The sequence below is a fragment of the Muscardinus avellanarius genome (genome assembly GCF_963383645.1).
Source record: "Muscardinus avellanarius genome assembly, chromosome: 3".
NCBI classification, from domain to species: Eukaryota; Metazoa; Chordata; class Mammalia; order Rodentia; family Gliridae; genus Muscardinus; species Muscardinus avellanarius.
This window is the reverse complement of record NC_137788.1, coordinates 78,858,913-78,878,024: the sequence shown is the minus strand read 5'-3', so window position 1 is coordinate 78,878,024 and position 19,112 is coordinate 78,858,913. Positions and strand designations below refer to the sequence as shown.

The 19,112-nt window shown below is 36.4% G+C and overlaps 1 protein-coding gene across 3 annotated transcripts in view; it reads right to left on the bottom strand.

Annotated features, from left to right (window-relative positions):
• The window catches only part of PKN2 (protein kinase N2), a gene marked incomplete at both ends in the record, with an annotated part of 134,049 nt that overhangs the window by 33,276 nt on the left and 81,661 nt on the right, over nt 1-19,112 (bottom strand). For 2 of the 3 annotated variants that reach the window (XM_080690755.1, XM_080690757.1), the window contains 2 exons: nt 11,331-11,440; nt 12,613-12,798. In XM_080690755.1, the coding sequence (XP_080546881.1) occupies nt 11,331-11,440; nt 12,613-12,798 (296 nt within the window). The remainder of the gene's footprint in view (nt 1-11,330; nt 11,441-12,612; nt 12,799-19,112) is intronic. The other variant, XM_080690756.1, reaches the window with a different exon arrangement.

Here is a 19,112-nt window from a genome sequence, read left to right as displayed (position 1 = left end):
CCCAAAAAAAAAATAGGGCTGAGATGTAGCTCAGAGGTAGAATGGCCCTGGGTACTACCCCAAATACCACATAAAAAATTCTAGATAGAGTAAAACTACTACCAAAAACTCTAAGTGGTTAAGTTAGGTACTATTTGGTAGTACTGGCAGACTATCTCAGCTTGTGTTCATTTGCTTTATTTCACTCTAGAATCAAGGAGAAAACTGTATGGTCAAAATAAGGAATCTGCATGGCTTACCTCTCTAAGGCCTGAATATAAAAGAAAAAAAGGTAAAAGTCAATTGAATCAACTTTACATAGAGTGGAGAAAGAAGAATAGCAGATTTAAAAATGTATTGCAGTTTAAAAATACAAAACAAAACAGAAACCAAAACAATGGTGGTAACAACAACAAATCAATACATATCTAGCATAAAAGAATTAGCACAAGGAAGGCTGAGGTTTCCAATCTGTTTCTCAAGAGCCCTGGGTGCCAGAAAATACTTTGACTTTTCAAAGGAAATCAGTGACATCTATTGGACACCATGGGAACTACTAGCTCAATGTGGGTAATAGTTCTGCTAGTAAAATAAATACTTCTTTTGATGGTATCTTATCTTTGCTAAGCTAGGTTATCAACAAGAGAAAAAAGCAATTTAACATAAAAAATAGATGTGGAAGAGAAAGTGAGATCATAAGTTATACAGTATGTAACATGTACATATACTATTTGTTAATTTTGGGTACATTAGAATGGAATAATCCACATTATTATGTGAGACTATAGTGTATCAATAAAATAAAAAATTAAATAAACTTTTCTCTCTATATTTGTGTTTTTGTATTGAGTTCTAGAACATAAATAATAATTAATAACTACTTCCTAATAAGTGACGCTGCTGGGCATTTCTTTTGGTCTAGGGACATCCTATGAAAACATTACTGAAATACTGAAGACACTGAAGTGAGAAAATTCGGGAACTTAGAAAAAAAGAGAAAGAAGAGTGAGGCTTCCTTGCTGAAAAGCAAAGGCAAAAATCAAAATTTCTATGTCAATTCAGATATTCTAAAAGTTCCAAAGCCTCCCTTTTATTCCAAACTCATACTATTCTGCCTCCATGACTTTATATACAGTTCCTGTTTCTAAACTTATGTCTTGCTCTCCTACTGAAACCAACACTGTTACATAAGATTTTCCTACTAGTCTTTCCTTTGTTCCAGTCCAAGGCTAAATCAAACACCCATCTCCTTTATAATGCTGTTCTTGACTAAATCCAATCCATATCTCTCCCCTTAGGTTTTTAGATGTAGCTATCTTCTTATTTATCCTCCTAGGGACTTGTGTTCTCAAATCTGAATATTCATGGTTGTTATTAAGGCTGAAAAAGTCTCAGCCATTATTGATCCACACAGAACACCTGTAATTCCAGTACCTGGGAGGTTGAGACAGGAGAAATTCAGGTTTAAGTTAGCCTCAATACAACTTAGTGAAATGCTCAGAAACCTGGTGAGATCCTATTTCAAATAAAAATTAAAAGGACTAGCATGCAGCTCAATAGCATGTCCCTGGGTTCAATCTCCAGTACAAAAACAACACAAACAAACAAACAAAAAAAATGCCTACACTGTGCTTTAAAATAGTGATTTTCTAATATAATAACAGATTAAGCATGGAAAATTAAACCAGGTTCTATATGGAAGAGGGCGTGAATGGGTAAAAAAAGATGACATTTTCATATTAAACATGCCCTTCCCTCTAATTCTGATGTGCCTTTTTTGGGGGGAATTTGAGATGAAAATCCCTGCATCAATCAGTGTCCCTTGAGAATGTTGAAGTAAAGAAACTAAATAAAACAGAGGTTGAAAAATTTGCTTTTTAAAAAAGGTTTTAAAAATTACTCTTGGGCAAATTATTTCCATTCATTTCACTAATACTTAGCAAATACTGAAATTAAGAATCTGTGGTAGAAATATAAATAAAGGCTATGTATATTTCTATCTTTAAATAGTTAATAATTTCATTGGGGAGACGGAAATGCACATATATACTGGCAATAGAACACATTTTTTTTTTTTAAGGGAAAGGTATAAAGAAGATCAGGCTTGCTCAGACTGGGTTTTCAGAGGTGAACCACAAGTTTAAAGGTACAGAAGGCACAGAAATCAGAGGAAGAGAACATACAAAACTTAGGGAAGTATATGATATACTCTAGAGATATGGAGTTAAGCCTAGGAGGCTTTGGGAAATAAGAAGATTAAGTAGACATAGGCCTTTACATGACTAGCAAAGTAATTTGGTCATTAACTTGAAAGTAATAGGGTGACAATAAAGGATTTAAAATATGGAGGGGTAGAGGTTAGAGATCATCTCAAGTAGTGCAGTAGTTAAAAACCAGGCCACAGCCAGGCAGGGCGTGGTGGCGCATGTTGTAATCCCAGCACTTGGGAGGATGTTGTAATCCCAGCACTTGGGAGGCTGAGACAAGAGGATCCCACAGGTTCGAAGCCAGCCTCAGTTACTGAGTGAGCCTCTAAGAACATTAGTAAGACCCTGTTTCCAAATAAAATATAAGTCTGGGAGTATAGCCTGGAGGTAGAAAAGCCCCTGGGTTCCACCCCAGTACCACAACCAACCAACCAACCCACCCACCCACCCACCCACCCACCCACCCACCCACCCACCCAGGACTAGCTAGGCATAGCAGTGTATGCTTGTAATCCCAGTACTTGGGAGACAGAAGATTTCAGGTTTACAGCCAGCCTCAGTTACTCAGTGAAGCCCTCCATAACTTAGTGAGACCCTGTTTCAAAATAAAGAATAACTAATAAGCTAGTCATGGTGGCGCATGCTTGTATTCCCAGCATTTGAGAGGCTGAGACAGAGGACCCTGGTTTGTGGACAGCCTCAGCTACTTAGTGAGGTCCTTTGCAACTCAGTGAGACCCTGTTTCAAAGTAAAGAATAAAAAATAGGGCTGGGGTGTAGCTTAGAGGTAGAATGCCCCTGAATTCCATCCCAGTACCACATACATACATACATACATACATACATACATACATACAAGCCGGACCTGGTGGCATAAGCTTGTAATCCCAATACTTGGGAGGCTGAGACAGGAGGACTCCAAGTTTGTGGCCAGCCTCAGCTACTTAGTGAGGCCCTCTGCAACTCAGTAAGACACTGTTTCAAATTTAAGAATAAAAAATAGGGCTAGGGCTATAGTCTCATGTCATCTAGTAGTTTTGGAACTTTGGTCAAGTTTAACATTAATCTTTCTGGGCCCCAGTTTGCTCACCTGTAAAGCATGCCTAATAATGGTATCCATTCTTTAGGGTTGGGTGAGAATTAAAGGAATTAAAATGAGCTCAGCACCTAAACTAATCTCAGTACAGGTTAGCTATACTACTACTACTACTACTACTACTACTACTACTACTACTACTACAACAACAACAACAACAACAACAACATGTGATTAAGAAAATCTACTCAGGCAGAAAGATGGACTAGAAGCAGAGACAAGTTAGCTCTTTACCATGTAGAACAGGCTTCTGCTTTAGACAGACTAGGTTTTAGAGTCAGATGCTTAAGATACTTGGTTCTACCACTTTCTAGCTATATGATGTAAGAAGGATTAATTAAACTCTTGGGATCAAAGTAACCCTAAAAGAGCTATTATAATTATACATATCTCATATGATCACTGTGAGGATTAAATAAGACACTACACATAATATGTCTTATTCAGAGCCCTTTATAGCAATCCAAGGTTCAGTGTAGTATGTGAGTATGTATTATATTCATGAAAATGTTGTTTGTGAAAGAAAGGTCTATCAATAAAGCTAAGGGAAGCAAGAAAGAACTTTTTTCTTTTTTAAATGGGAGGACTATGAATATATGTAATAATACTCAGTGGTTAAAATATACAGGTTACAACAGGGATAACTGATGGAAGAACATTTCAGGAGCTGAGAAAGAGACTAGAGGACAACTTAGATCATGGTCTCTATAGGAATGAGAGAAACTTCTTTCTCTGAACCTAAGAGGTCCAGATGATAAAACTTCATAGGTAGTGGGAGGAATATGAGGGCTAATAGCCTTAATCTAATCTATAAAACAGAAGTAATAAAGTGTGCGGTGGGGAAGAAGACTTGAAGAGATGGTGAAAGAAAAGATGCTGGTATGAAGCTAAAGACCTGAAATGTATTATAACTTTATACACGCTACTGAGGTTGGAAACTAAAATGCACAGAAATATGGTAGATTAATTTCAGCAGCATTCAGCCTACCAAAGCAGAGAAGGCAGATGGCAGAACAGATCTATGGTTAGCCCCTGTTTCCACACCAGGAATGGCAGTAAAGACATGGCTGAAGGATACTGTGGTGCATCAGAAAGAAAACAGTTTAGAGCAATACAAACTTTAGGATAAATGAAGAAGGAAATGAAGCTTGGAAGAGAGTAATGGCATAAAAAGTAGATGGAGAACCAAGAAAACTGAAACAGTGGAACACACATCTAGATTGTGGCAATAAAAAATCCAAAAGAATAACAATAATACGAGCTATTACTTACTGCACAACTATTATATAAAAGGCATTATTTTAAGTGTTTTACATAGTTATTTCTTTTAGTTGGTGGTAAAAACTTAATACATTGAATTTAAGATTTCAACAACTTATTGTATATTTAAGAAAGAACTAGAAGAGCTGGGTGGGGCGGAGCATGCTTGTAATCACAGCACCTGGGAGGCTGTGACAGGAGGAATGTAGTTCGAGGCCAGCCCCAGCAATTTAGTGAAATCCTCAGCAATTCAGAGCAAGATTCTGTTTCAAAATAAAAAATAAAAAGAGATGGATATACTTCTGGGTAGAATGTCCCTGGGTTTAATCCTTAGGACCAAAATAGAGAAGAAAAAAAAAAGTTGAAGGAGTTTGACGTTTCCCAACACATAATATGTGTGTATATTATTATTATTATTATTATTATTATTATTATTATTATTATTATTATTATTGGTGGTACAGGTGTTCCAGAAAATCCTTCTACGCTCCCAGAACTATTTTATATATTTTTTTGGAAACAGGGTCTCTTAAGCCAGCGAGGCTGGCTTTGAACCAGCGCGATCCTCCTGTCTCCACCTTCCAAGCACGGGGATTACAAGCGTGCGCCACCATGCCCGGCTCAACACAATACTTAAGATGATGAAAATGCTACTCACCAAATTAATTTGATTATTACACAATGTATACATGTATCAGTCTTAAATTGTATTTCATAAATATGTATACTTAAAAATAATTTTGGATAAAAACAGATTTAGGAGATAGCACAATTGATTGCTAAAATGACAGCTGATTAAAGGTATACCAGAGTTAAGAGTTTAAATAAGTTTTAAATAATGATATATAAACTGGTTTATGTTTTAAATCTCTCATAATGATGACAAATGTTTGAATGAAGGAAGAACCAGTCATCTTTAATGAATATTGCAGAGTGCCTACTGGTCAAGAGATGGAAGAGATATTATTTCAGTCTCTCATGGGAGCTTGATTATTCTCAGCCCTTTTTATAAAAACTTTTTTATTTTTATTTTTTTGTTGTACTGGGGATTGAACACAGGGGCATTCTACCTCCAAGCTACACCCCCAGCATTATTTTCTTCTTTATTTTTAAACAAGGTGTCACTAAGTTGTGCAGAGCCTCACTAAGTAGCTGAGGCTGGTCACAAACGTGTGATCCTCCTGTCTCAGGCTCCTAAATACTAGGATTACAAGTATGCACCACCATGACTGCCTTTTTATTTTCAGTTTTGAGACAGGTCTTGCTAAGTTTCCCAGACTGCCTTCCAACCTGTGATTCCTCTGCTTCAGCCTTCTAAGAAGCTGAAAGTATAGACATGAGCCACTATACAGAGCTAGCTATTGTATTTATAATAAACATTAAATAAAGACCAAACTTTGTAAGAAGATAAAAAGAGTAACCTAATAGCATAGAAAGAACATATAACCAGCAGTTAGTAGTCATTAAAAATCCCGGATTATACCCGGCATGGTGGTGCATGCTTGCAATCCCAGTGTTTGGGAGGCTGAAAGGGGAGGATCGTGGTTCTCGAACAGCCTCAGCTATTTAGTGAGGCCCTTTGCAACTCAGTTGGGAGGCTGAGACAGGAGGATCACAGTTCTCAAACAGCCTCAGCTACTTAGTGAGGCCCTTTGCAACTTAGTAAGCCCCTGTTTCAAAATAAAGAATAAAAAAACAGAGCTGAGGGTGTAGCTCAGAGGTTGAATGCCCCTGGGTTCTATTCCCATACCACACACACACACACACACACAAAAAAAAAAAAAAAAAAAAAAAGAAAGAAAGAAAGAAAGAAAGAGTACTGAATTATACGAAAGGCTATTTATTTGTAAAATTAGGGGCCTGAATTATATCAGTAATTGAAAAAGTAAATTTTAAAGTGGCAAAGCACAAATCACAAATTATATCTTATATAGAATACCCCCCCAAAAGGCTTTATGTTGCCTCCTAAGATAATGATGCAGAACATCGAAGCTCTTTGGAATATAATTTAAACTCTTCTTAAAGAATTCTAAATCTAGATTATTTCTAGAATTATTTTATAATTCTAAAAACATCTACAAGGCTGGGCGTGGTGGCGCATGCTTGTAATCCCCGCGCTTGGGAGGCGGAGACAGGAGGATCACGCAGGTTCGAAGCCAGCCGCGCTGGCTTAGGAGACCCTGTTTCCAAATAAAAATATAAAAATAGGCCTGGGAGCGTAGCCTGGAGGTGAAGGGCTTCCAGGAACCCCAGTACCACCAAAAAAAAAAAAAGATAGATAAATAAATAAATAAAACCATCTACAAGTTAATTCATTTAGCAGTGCTGGTGAAAGAACACAGGGCCTCCCACATGCTAGGCAAGTGCTTTAACACTGAGCTACACATTCAGCCCTATTTTTATTTTTTTGAGACAGGATCTGGCTGTGTTGCCTAGGCTAGTCTTGAAGTCCTGGACTCAAGTGATTCTCCCAGAGCCATAGCCTCTCAAGTAGCTGGGTCTTCAGGAGCACACCACCAAGATTGGCAAGTCCTATGAATTTCTATACCTTGAAGAGGAGAGAAACAGTAAAGATAATCTTGTACTGAAATGTCACAGAAGAGAATCTTGACATGTTAGACAAAATGCTGGACATAAACATGTCAGTTTTAAATTATATTTTCTGTAAATACTTCTAGAATAATTAAAAAAATCATTCTTTAAATATAAAAGATAAATAAAAGAGTAAAATATCACATGAAAAATAAAATGTATCATAAAAACAGAAGAAGCTACTACAACTGGAAATGTGGTCTCTACCACGTAGTTTATAATCAAATTAAGGACAAGAAACATGAATATCAGGAACCTACATGGTCGGGTTGGCCTGAATATAATGGCTTTATTAACCATTCAGTTTCTTCAAAGTTTCAAAGGGAGTACTATTCCAAAGTAGGAAGAATGTATGGTGCCATAGAGAAGAAAAATAGTTTTAGGTGAAGATTACAGGCCATTGTAAGCTATTGTTCTTTTCCAGGCTCCCACCATCTTTTCCGCCTTCCCCTTTGTGCACGTGCATGCACACACGCTTTTTTTTTTTTTTTTTTTTGTGGTACTGGGGGTGGAACCCAGGGGCTTTTCTACCTCCGGGCTATACTCCCAGATCTATTTTATATTTTATTTGGCAACAGGGTCTCACTAAGTTGCTGAGAGCCTCACTCAGTAGCTGAGGCTGGCTTTGAACCTGTGCGATCCTCATCCCAGCCTCCCAAGTGCTGGGATTACAAACGTGCGCCACCATGCCCGGCTTCTGCTCTCTTTTAATCTCATTCAAGGGGAAGAAAGAGCATCCATTCAGAAAGAGTACACTAAAGATCTAGTACCAGTTCTAAAGTTTATTAATATGTAACTATGTGGTTTCTCAGTTTTCTCAACTGTAAAATAATGGCAAAACATAACTACTTTAAAACTTACTCCAAGAGAAACCTCCTAAGCCGGCCATTTTCTAACAAGGGTATTCTACCATTGCACTCTAGCTGTAATTTTATTTTGAAACAGGGCCTCACTAGTTGCCCAGGCTTGCTGCAAACCTGAGATTTTCCTGACTTAGCCTCCAAAGTACTGGGATCACAGGTGCACATGACAGTGCCAAGCTTATGTAAGTCTTTTCTAACTTCAATAGCATGATTTTCTTTGCCACTTAAGAGACAAATTCCTTCCTCTAGATTCATATTAAGCAATTAAGTTACTGATTTTTCGCTCATTTTCCATGTCTTTTCTTTCTATTTCTACTGCCATATTTGAGTTCAAATTCTTATCTCTTTATAGTCATATCATTGGAGTAGTTTCCTGCCTTTCTTTACTTTTTGCTGTACTGGGATGGAACCCAGGGCATTCTACCTCAGAGCTACAGCTGCAGCCCTGTTTTTTATTTTGAAACAGGGTCTCACTGAGTTTCAAAGGGCCTCACTACATAGCTGAGGCTATCCAAAAACCACGATCCTCCTAGCTCAGCCTCCCTCCTATCTCAGCCTCCCGAATGCTGGGATTACAAGCATGCAACACCACGCCTGGATTCCTGCCAATTTAGTCTCTTTACCTGCAAATTTATCTTTCACACATCTCAAGGTCAATTATTCTGATATGTATCTCTCATCCCTATATCTGTCACTACTAACAAGTACAAATACCTCAGCCTAGTAAAGTCTTCAAAATCTCTTAAACTGAAACCATCAAAATAAAAGCATGTCTGGAAAAATAGACAGTAGACTGCTTTAATAGGCATTTCTTATGTAATGGTAAAAAGTCTACAACTCAGATGTGTGTATTTATATATGTAGTGTGTGTGTGTGTGTGTGTGTGTGTGTGTGTGTGTGTGTGTGTGTGTGTGTTCTGGGGATTGAGCCCAAGGGGAATTATACTTCCAGGTATACCTCCAACCCATTTTATTTATTTCTTGCTATGAGGCTGAGAGTCTTGCTACGCTGCTGAGACCATCCTTGAATCTGCGATCCTCTTATCTTAGCCTCCCAAGTACTGGAATTATAGGCGTGTGCCACATGAAGCCTGGCTTCAGCTGTATATTGCAAAGCCCATAAAATATTCCCTTGAGGGAATGCAAGAGATCTTGCTTATGTAATTCATTGCTAATCTACCACCTTGAAGTAGGTGGAATACAGTTGGAATCAATGAATATCTGTTGATTGAATAAATGGACAGGTTTTTTCTTTGAAGTGTAAGATATTTTATTATAAACTAAAAGAAATCAGTGCAAATTGACAGAACATTTTCATTAGGACAAGCAAAAAATAACATATTTTTAAAAGCAGGGATTCTCAAGTTCTCTGCTAAGTGACTTATATACATTATTTTAAAAGCTATTCTTTTTTTTTTTTTTGGGTGGCACTGGGGGTGGAACCCAGAGCCTTTCTATCTCCGGGCTATACTCCCAGACCTATTTTATTTTTTATTTGGAAATAGGGTCTCACTAAGTTCCTGAGTGCCTAAGTAGCTGAGGCTGGCTTTGAACCTCTGCGATCCTCCTGTCTCACCCTCCCAAGCACAGGGATTACAAGTGTGTGCCACCACGCCCGGCTTCAAAAGCTATTCGTAAGAGACATTTATACATCATGCTTGTAAAGCAACCGTATTCCTAGATCATGCTATTATTAGACTTAAAAGTAAAAATAATTTAGATTTACTTCCAAGTTCAAAGCAAGATAATTTGCACATAATACTATAAAAAAGTGTTTTCTTTCTTTAGATTTATACTATAATAATATATGAATGTTTGTATTTTTTTAGATTTCTTTTTATTTTGTTTACCTTTTAGTAGACAAATTAGAATTAAGGCCTGTGTAATATAATGGTTGATATTTAGTTGTGAGCCACCATTATGTGCTTTAGTTTTTCTTCTGGTATTTCTGTGTGAATATATGCCACTGTAAACATGATCCACATTATGATGTGAGACTATAGTGCCCCAATAAAACAAACTTTAATATCTCAGGATATTTTTAAAATCTTGTTTAACTAGGACAGACAGAAAAAGAACTAAATACACAGTTTAATAAAAAAAAAAAAAAAAAAAAAAGAGCTTAAGCTTGAGAATAAAAGCCAGACTGAAAGTAGTGTTATCTGAAGAGCTATCTGGTACTTAGACACATAGAAATTAGTTGGTATATTACTTTAGTAAAAACAGCAAATATTAAGTTTCTTTTATCTCTATTCTACAATTTTTACATGGATTTAATCCTCACAAATCTCCCTGACGTACACAGCATAAAAGATGAAGAAACAGGCTGTTTTGTTAGGTACAAATAACAAAAGAGCAGATATAATTTGGAACCAAGAAAACCTAATACACAGGTCTGAGCTAGGATTCCCTCTTTGAAGAAAGAACAAGATAAACTGGATTTTTTTTTTTTTTTTCTTTTTTTTTTGGTACTGGGGATGAAACCTGGGGGCATTTTACCTCGAAGCTATACCTCCAGTCCTATTTTATTCTTTTATTTTGAAAACAGGGTCTCACCAAGTTGCTAAGGTGGGCCGAGAACCTGTGATCTTCCTATCACAGCCTCCCAAGTACTGGAATTACAAGTGTGCACCATCATGCCTGGCTGAAAAAAATATTTTAAATGTAGAGGCTAGAGCTGTAGCTTCCATTTTCATAACTTATATCATTATTAAGCACTCTAAATTTGCTTTCATTTATCATAACTGCTTTAATATTTTCCTACCATACCCAATGGGTAGACATGAATTAAAACAAAGTTTTCATTGTAGATTTGAAGATTGTAGACCAAGTTAGTTTCTACTGAGTTCTACAATCATACAATAACTCTAGACCGAGTTAGCTTCTATTGGGTTCTACAGCCACAGAATGGATTCTAGACATTTATATAATTCTTGTAAGAACCAAGACATATGTAGAGCTGAGTGACTAAATGTAAGAGCTCATTTCAAATCCAGCTTTGACTTACAAAAGATGGGTCAGAAGACTCACTTCTGTGATTAGACTGTGCATTATTAGAGCAATAAATACATTAATACTGAATTTCACCTAGTTGTTGACTTTATTAGTTTCCAAATTAATGCACAAGTGAAAACTACCACAGCAATCTGGTATTCACCTGTATCTTAAGGAAGATTTATATATAACTTATCAGATAAAAAAATGTAAAAAATGCACCTAAGTTGTTCTTTCATTGTTAGGAATAAAACTTTTAAAAATATTTTCAAAAATAGAACTTATATTAAAAACAAATTATAAGTGTAATGAAAAGTTAAGTGAAAAATTTCCCATCTTACCCTGTCTAGTTCCAGTGTAAACTTCTGGTCCCATGACTGATTGGAAATGGGTTTCCAGCTAGTTTGACCAACCACAGTATTATCTAGCTTCAAAACAGCACATACATCATCTGTAATTAAAATTTATAAAACTTGCTTAAAATCTTTAAGACTTTAAAACACAAGTACCTTTATTCAATAGCAACAACAATCATAAGATTCTTTAAAAATAGTTTTCAATAATCTCTACTGAAGCTTTTGAGTCTTAAATGGAGATATATATACATACACACCCTGCCACTAGTTGCTACCAAATTATCCTTTGTGTTTGATAAATAGTAACTGCTATCTAGTTTGTATACAAAAGAACTTGACTAAAAGGACTAATAGGTGCTCAGTAGTTGTTTGCTATACTATATGTATATAAATATTAATCATCCAAATTTTCTTCATCCACATTTATTTGTACTTGATTATAAGCATACACCACCATGCCTGGTTCTCAAATAATTCTTTCTTTTCACAATTTTGAAAAGCCTTTGTCTAAACACAGTTAAGAACAAACAAGATCACCTTTACATTTTTGTATAGTTTATCATTATATTCTAGAATGTCCCCAAAGTACTTCCTAAACTTTCTACACTTTACCCAGTCCTGTTTCTCTACATCTATCAAAGTTGATGACTGAGGTTACTAGTCCAGTATACATGTCTAGTACAGCAGTTAGTTACCACAATTTCAATACTAGTTTGGAAGTGTCACTAAGTCATTAATAATCAAGATGCAATCCTACAAAATAAGTCTCATAGTTGCTATATATCTTCAGCTTGGCTTACAGAGTGATGATCAGTATTTCATTCTTTCAAAAGAATTAACGTTGTTATTTATTCTTATGTATTTTATTTAATTTTTGTGGTACGGTGGATTGAACCGAGAGGCATTCCACCTCTGGCCTACACCCTCGAACCCTTTTAAATTTTTTGTTTTAAAAGAGGGTCTCACTAGACTGCTGAGAGTCTCAACAAGTTGCTAAGGCTGGTCTTGTACCTATTATACTCCTGTTTCAGCCTCCCAAATTACAGGCGTGTGCCACCACACCAGGCTTAAGTAAAATAAAATTTGTTACCTTTTTCTTTCTGTCATTAAAGTTTTTAATATTCTAAAGTTAAATTATATAAATTATAATTTTAAAGTTTTTTAAGTTTTTTGTCCCATTTGGACACATTCCATTTCATTCTTCTCTGTCCCCACTGATTTCTTCCTTTAATTTGTTATATGATTTTAAAAAGTATGGTTACTGAACTGGACAAGTCATCGGTTTTTAGAAGATTTCGACTACTTCCGCTTTTACTTTTACTCGTTCTGCTCATGAAAGATGATCTGGTTTCACTAGGACTCCAACCGGGCAGTGCAATTGATGTTGCTTTTGACCGTCCAGGGACATTCTCCAGGATATCTTGGCAGCCCATAAGACGAACTTCCAAAGTACCTGTTAGCATAAATAAATATCAAATAAAAACATCAATTCTTAATATACAGCACTGTTATATATAAAGAATTATGTCTGTTATATATTCGGAAACAAAAAGAAAAGGATTAGCTAAAATAACAAAAGCTCTTCCCTCAGAGGAATTATGAAGTAGCTATCAACTTTTCTGTTTTACTCAGAGAAAACAATGAAAACTCTTAACTAAAATAATTTAGTATAATTTCTTACACTAAAACAAGGAGAAGAAATTTTACAGAAAAGAACAGCATAACCCATAGCTGTTTGTAGGGCATAAAATAAGTCTCATAAGGTTCTTATGTATCTGAATACTCATTTATATAATTATATGGAAGAATTATAGAATTATGCGGATAGAAAAGGTGAGAGGGGACACATAAAGTTAAAGAATACATCTACTAAAACACCAAACAGCAATTATAAATTGACTATGTGTATAACAGCTGTTTAATAGTTATGTAGTTAATGTAGAAAAGAACTTTGCAAGTATTTTTTGCATAAATAAACAGTTCCTGGTCTATTTGAGATGTAAAATTACCATATTATCATTCCATTTTGACAGGTTTTGTTATATAATTATGGGTAATTAAACATAAAATAACTAATTTTTTTAGGTGAATAAATACTCAAAGTGTTCAAAAGGAAAATGAAGTACTGTGACTTAGACCATCTGGAGATAGCTTTGCTGTCATTTCGGCTAACTGTACTATAGCAGAATTAAAAACTGTTGCTTCAGTATTAAAACTTTAGAAAATGCACATAGCATAAAATTAGAAGAAATATTTCTTAGAAAAATTGTACAACTAAATTTAAAAAATTAAAACTTAATTTTATTTAAAGTTTTTAATTATTGAAAAGTTACTAAGAGACATTTCTAACCAAGAAGTAGTAACAACCCCCCCATCACTCAAAAAACTAAAAAACGAGACAAAAATAGATGAAGAAAAGATGTAAAGACACTAGACAAGAGGCAATGAAGACCAATGATCTCTGAGAAATGGAAATCAAATGAGATGGGCCTGACAATTGTTCCTGCTTAGTAGTATGTCTTTAGTTTCCAAGATACAATGTAGGAACCTGGGACTCAGGGGGAGCTAAGTTGCAGAGACAAAAGTAAGAATACCAGGACAGTAAGGTAGCTAGAGTTCACAGGCAGAGTTAAGTAAAGCACTGTCCAGACAAAGAACGCTTGAGACCTCCAGAAGGTTTCCCTATAACATATTCCAAGTTGGCACCTGCTTAGGAAGAAAATACTTGAAGCGGAGGGACCACCTGAAAAGATTAGAAAGAGCAATATTCAGTGTACAAAGGTAGATAAGAGTATATGTTCTCACCAAACAGGATGAAAAAAATCTCAATTCTTGGGTAGTGGAAGGAGTATCCAGAAGAAACTTGTTGTAGCAGTAAAGAATAACCCTAAATGATACTCTTGTTACACATAACAAAGTTAAAAGCAGTACATTAAAGATCAAATTACAAGTAACTCTATCCTATTCAAAGTATGAGAATATTAATAGGCATAAAAATATCCAGCATTCAAAAAAAATTCAAAATGTCTATTATTGGACCAAAAATAATCAGGTATTTGTTTTCTACTGCTATATTGCAAATTATATACTGAGCAAACCGACATAGATGTTGGAATTTGCAGACAAAAGGCATTAAAACAATTATTGTATCTATGTTCATAGCTGCACAATTCATAATTGCCAAGCTATGAAAACAGTCAAGATGTCCATCAACAGATGATCAGATAACAAAACAATGGAATATGTACACAATGGAATTATATTCAGCCATAAAAAAGAACAAAATTACATTATCTACAGAGAAATGAATGGAAGTGGATAACATTATGCTAAGTGAGATTAGACACTGGCAAAAAGTAAGAAATTGGATGCATTCCCTAATATGTGAAAGCTAGGAAAAAATGGGTCATAGGAGGAACTCTAGACAAAGAAAAAAAGACTATACATGAGCAAATAAGGCAATCTAATTGGAGTGGGGGGTAGATTCCATAATGTCGATGATGTGCATTCACAAACATATCAAAGTCAATCACTAAGCCAAACATGAGGAGGGAGGAGGGAAGAATGGGGTGGGACTATGGGAAGGGCTAAAAGAGTTATGTGTGCATGTATGCCTGTACCATTTTGTAATCCATTGAGATGTATGACTACAATGAACCTATAAAAATATTAAAAAACCACAATTATTGTAATGAATCTGTTCAAAAGTTTAATAAAATATGAAAGAAATCCAAAAAACTCAAACCAAAATTCTGGAAAAGAACAGGATGATATCTGAGTTTTCTTTAAAAATATACTAAATAGAATTGGGGACTTATTAAACACTGTAAGAGGAAAAGTTAGTGGAAATTAAGACATAGAATACAAAAGATTAAAAAGAGAAGAAAGGGGGACTTCCGGGAAGATGGCCACTGAGAAAAGCAGTGTTTACGAGTTCCACTAACAATAAATCTCTATTGCCACAAAATCAGTGCTTTTCATAGCCAGAAAACACCATCAGCACAGAAATAAAAACATTAAGTACAAGGGACAAAGATAAAGAAGACTAGAACAACCAGAACCAGAAAATAAACCAGCCCGGATTGCGGCGGCAGAGCCGCACCAGCATCATCTTGCCTCACAGCACCAAGCTCCAGAGAAGAAAGGGACTCAGAACGGAGCTCAAAATCAGAAAAGAAATACGCCAGCCTCACAGCCGAGAGAGTGGCAGCAGCGCCATATTGCCAGCAGCGGCGGCGAGTTCACTGGGCCTGCGACAGCTCCAGATCAGCGCACTTAACAACCCACCAGGCTCCAAAGAAGAAAAGTAAACAAGGAGCTGAAGTGAGCAGCTGTGGAACATTCAGGTGTAATTCAGCAGTTCTTTCAGCGCAAAGAACGTCTAAATCTTCCAGTGGCCAAGCTTATCACACCCTCCAAGGACTCAGAACATAGCTCAAAACCAGAAAAGAAATACACCAGCCTCATACTTGTGGAGTGTGTGACAGCAGCGCCATATTGCCAGAGGTGGCGGCGAGTTCACTGTGCCTGCGACAGCTCCAGATCAGCACACTCAATTACCATAAGTGAAATTACGGACCCTAAAGGAGAAATCCCAGTACTGCACCCCCATGGACTTGTGCAGCTTTGATAATCTCCCTGGGTCTGAAATTTTGCAGTCCAACCCAGTGAAAGAGAGCGGTGGCAGAGATACCCCCTAGTTGCAGCTCCCCGTGGGAAAACACTCAGCCTGGTACCCCCATGGTCTCGCACAGCCTCGATTAACTCCCTGGGTCTGAGACTTTGCGAAACAACCCAGTAAAGGAGTAATGGTGACTGAGATTACCACAGACTCAAGATCCAGAGCACCCTATGTGAAGTCATAGTGACCCAGGGCAGAACCCAGAGAAGGCACAAATTCTGAAATCATGGGAAAGAGGAATAACAATGGAGCAATGAATGCCCACAACCCCACAAGATCAGAACCTGATAACACAGACATTCCAAGATCTCCAGAAGATCAAATCAGAAATATAACTGTATAAATAATACAGGACCTTCTAAAAGAATTTAGAGAGAGGGTTTAAAAGAAATAAAGGATGCAATCATTTAAGTAAAGGCATCAATTCAAAGTATAAACAATCGATTAGACCGCATGGATAATAGAATCTCGCTCCTAGAAGATGATCATTCCAAAAGCGAATGCATAGTTTATAATTTAGAGAAAAAAAAATCCGCCAGCAGGAATTTGGTATTGGAGAAATATGGGGCCATTTTAAAAGAGCTAACCTAAGAATAATTGGAATAGAGAAGGGAAAACAAGGTAAAAGCAAAAGGATCAATAATCTCTTCAAGGAAGTAAGAGCAAGAGGTCCAGGAAACTTATAGAACTCCCTTTAGACAGGATCAGAGAAGAGGTTCCCAACGCCACATAGTCAAAATGACCAATGTGGAAGCCCAGGAGAGAATCTTAAAGACAACCAAAACAAAAGGCCAAGTGACATTCAGAGGCAAACCAATCAGAATCACTCCAGACTTCCCAAACCAAGACATGAAAGCTAGAAGGGCTTGGAACAACATATTCCAAACTCTGAAAGAAAACAATTTCCAGCCAAAAATGTTCTACCCAGCAAAACTATCTATTAAATTAGATGGGGAAATAAGAAGCTTCCATGACAAACAGAAACTGAAGGAATTTGTCTTCAAAACCAACACTAGAGAAAATACTCAAGGAGATTAACTACAAAGAAGAAATAGGTAATACACGCCAGAACCAAAGAAACAAGATTTTCCATCCAGCAGACAACTAAGAGAAGAATTAACAGTATCTCAAACAGAAATAAAATCTAACATGTTAGGAATTAAAAATTATCTCTCAACAATCACACTGAATGTAAATGGCCTCAATTCCCCAATAAAAAGACATAAAGTGGCAAAATGGATTAAAAACCAGAATCTATCCATATGCTACTTACAAGAAACACACCTTACAAGTAAAGATAGGAACAAACTTAAGGTAAAGGGCTGGAGCAAGGTAATCCATGTTAACAGAACTCAAAGGTAAGTAGGAATAGCAACTATGATATCAAACAAGTTAGACTTCAAATCCAAACTTATTAGGAAAGACCTTAAAAAGGCCATATTTTACTGGTAAAAGGAATAATCCAGCAAGAGGAAATAACAATAATCAACATCTATGCCCAAAACATAGGTACAGCTACTTTTGTAAATCAAACTCTTTGTGACATGAAGTCACACATAAATCCCAATACAATAATACTGGGACACTTCAACACACCTCTCACAACACTAGAATGATCTTCCAGACAAAGGGGCTGTAAAGATGCCTCAAAACTAAAGAACACCATTAATCAAATGGACCTGTTAGACACATACAGAATATTTCACCCAACTACAGTGGAGTTTACAGTTTTCTCAGCTGCTCACGGAACCTTCTCCAAAACAGATCACATCCTAGGACACAAAATGAGCACTAGCAAATTAAAAATATGTTACATACTTCCCTGTGTCATATTTCAGACCATAATGGAATTAAACTAGAAATCAACTATAAGAAGACCCAGAGAAACAACATAAACATGTGGAGACTGAACACCACAATTCTGAATGAAGAATAGGTCAGAGAAGATGTAAGAGGTGAAATCAAGAAATTTCTAGAAACAAATGAAAATAAAGATACAACATATCAAAATCTCTGGGACACTTTGAAGGCAGTATTAAGAGGAAAATTTATAGCACTGAGTGCTCACATAAGAAAAACAAAAAATCTTCAAATAAATAACCGAATGACACACCTCAAAGCCCTTGAAGAACAGGAAGAATCTAACCCCAAAGCCAGAAGAAGACAGGAAATTATTAAAATTAGAGCAGAAATGAACGAAATAGAGAATAAAAAAACAATACAGAAAATCAACAAAATCAAAAGCTGGTTTCTTGAAAACAATTAACAAGATAGATAAACCACTAGCAAACCTAACTAAAAAAAGAGGGAATCAACTCAAATTATGAAGATAAGAGATGAAAAAGGAGACATTACTACTGACAGTGTAGAAATCCAGAGGATTATCAGAAACTACTTTTTTTTTTTTTCTTTGTGGTACTGGAGGTGGAACCCAGAGGCTTTCTACCTCCGGGCTATACTCCCAGACCTATTTTATATTTTATTTGGAAACATGGATGGTCTCACTAAGTTGCTGAGTAAGTAGCTGAGGCTGGCTTCGAACCTGTAGTATCCTCCTGTCTCAGCCTCCCAAGCACAGGGATTACAAGCGTGCGGCACCACGCCCGGCTCAGAAACTACTTTGAAAAACTACTCCAACAAAATGGAAAATCTGGAGGAAATTGACAACTTCCTAGATAAATACAACCTTTCTAATCGGAGCCAAGAAGATATAGAACACTTAAACCAACCAATAACAATCAAAGAGATTGAAACAGCAATAAAGAGCTTACCATCAAAGAAAAGCCCAGGACCAGATGTCTTTCCAAGTGAATTCTATAAAACCTTTATAGAAGAGCTAACCCCAATACTCCACAAACTATTTCATGAAATAGAAAAAACCGGGACTCTCCCAAACACATTCTATGAAGCTAACATCACACTAATACCCAAACCGAATAAAAACAATTCAAGGAAAGAAAACTACAGGCCTCTATCTCTGATGAACTTGGATGCAAAACTATTAAACAAAACATTAGCAACACGCATTCAAATCCACATAAAGAAAATCATACACCATGACCAGGTAGAGTTCATCCCAGGGATGC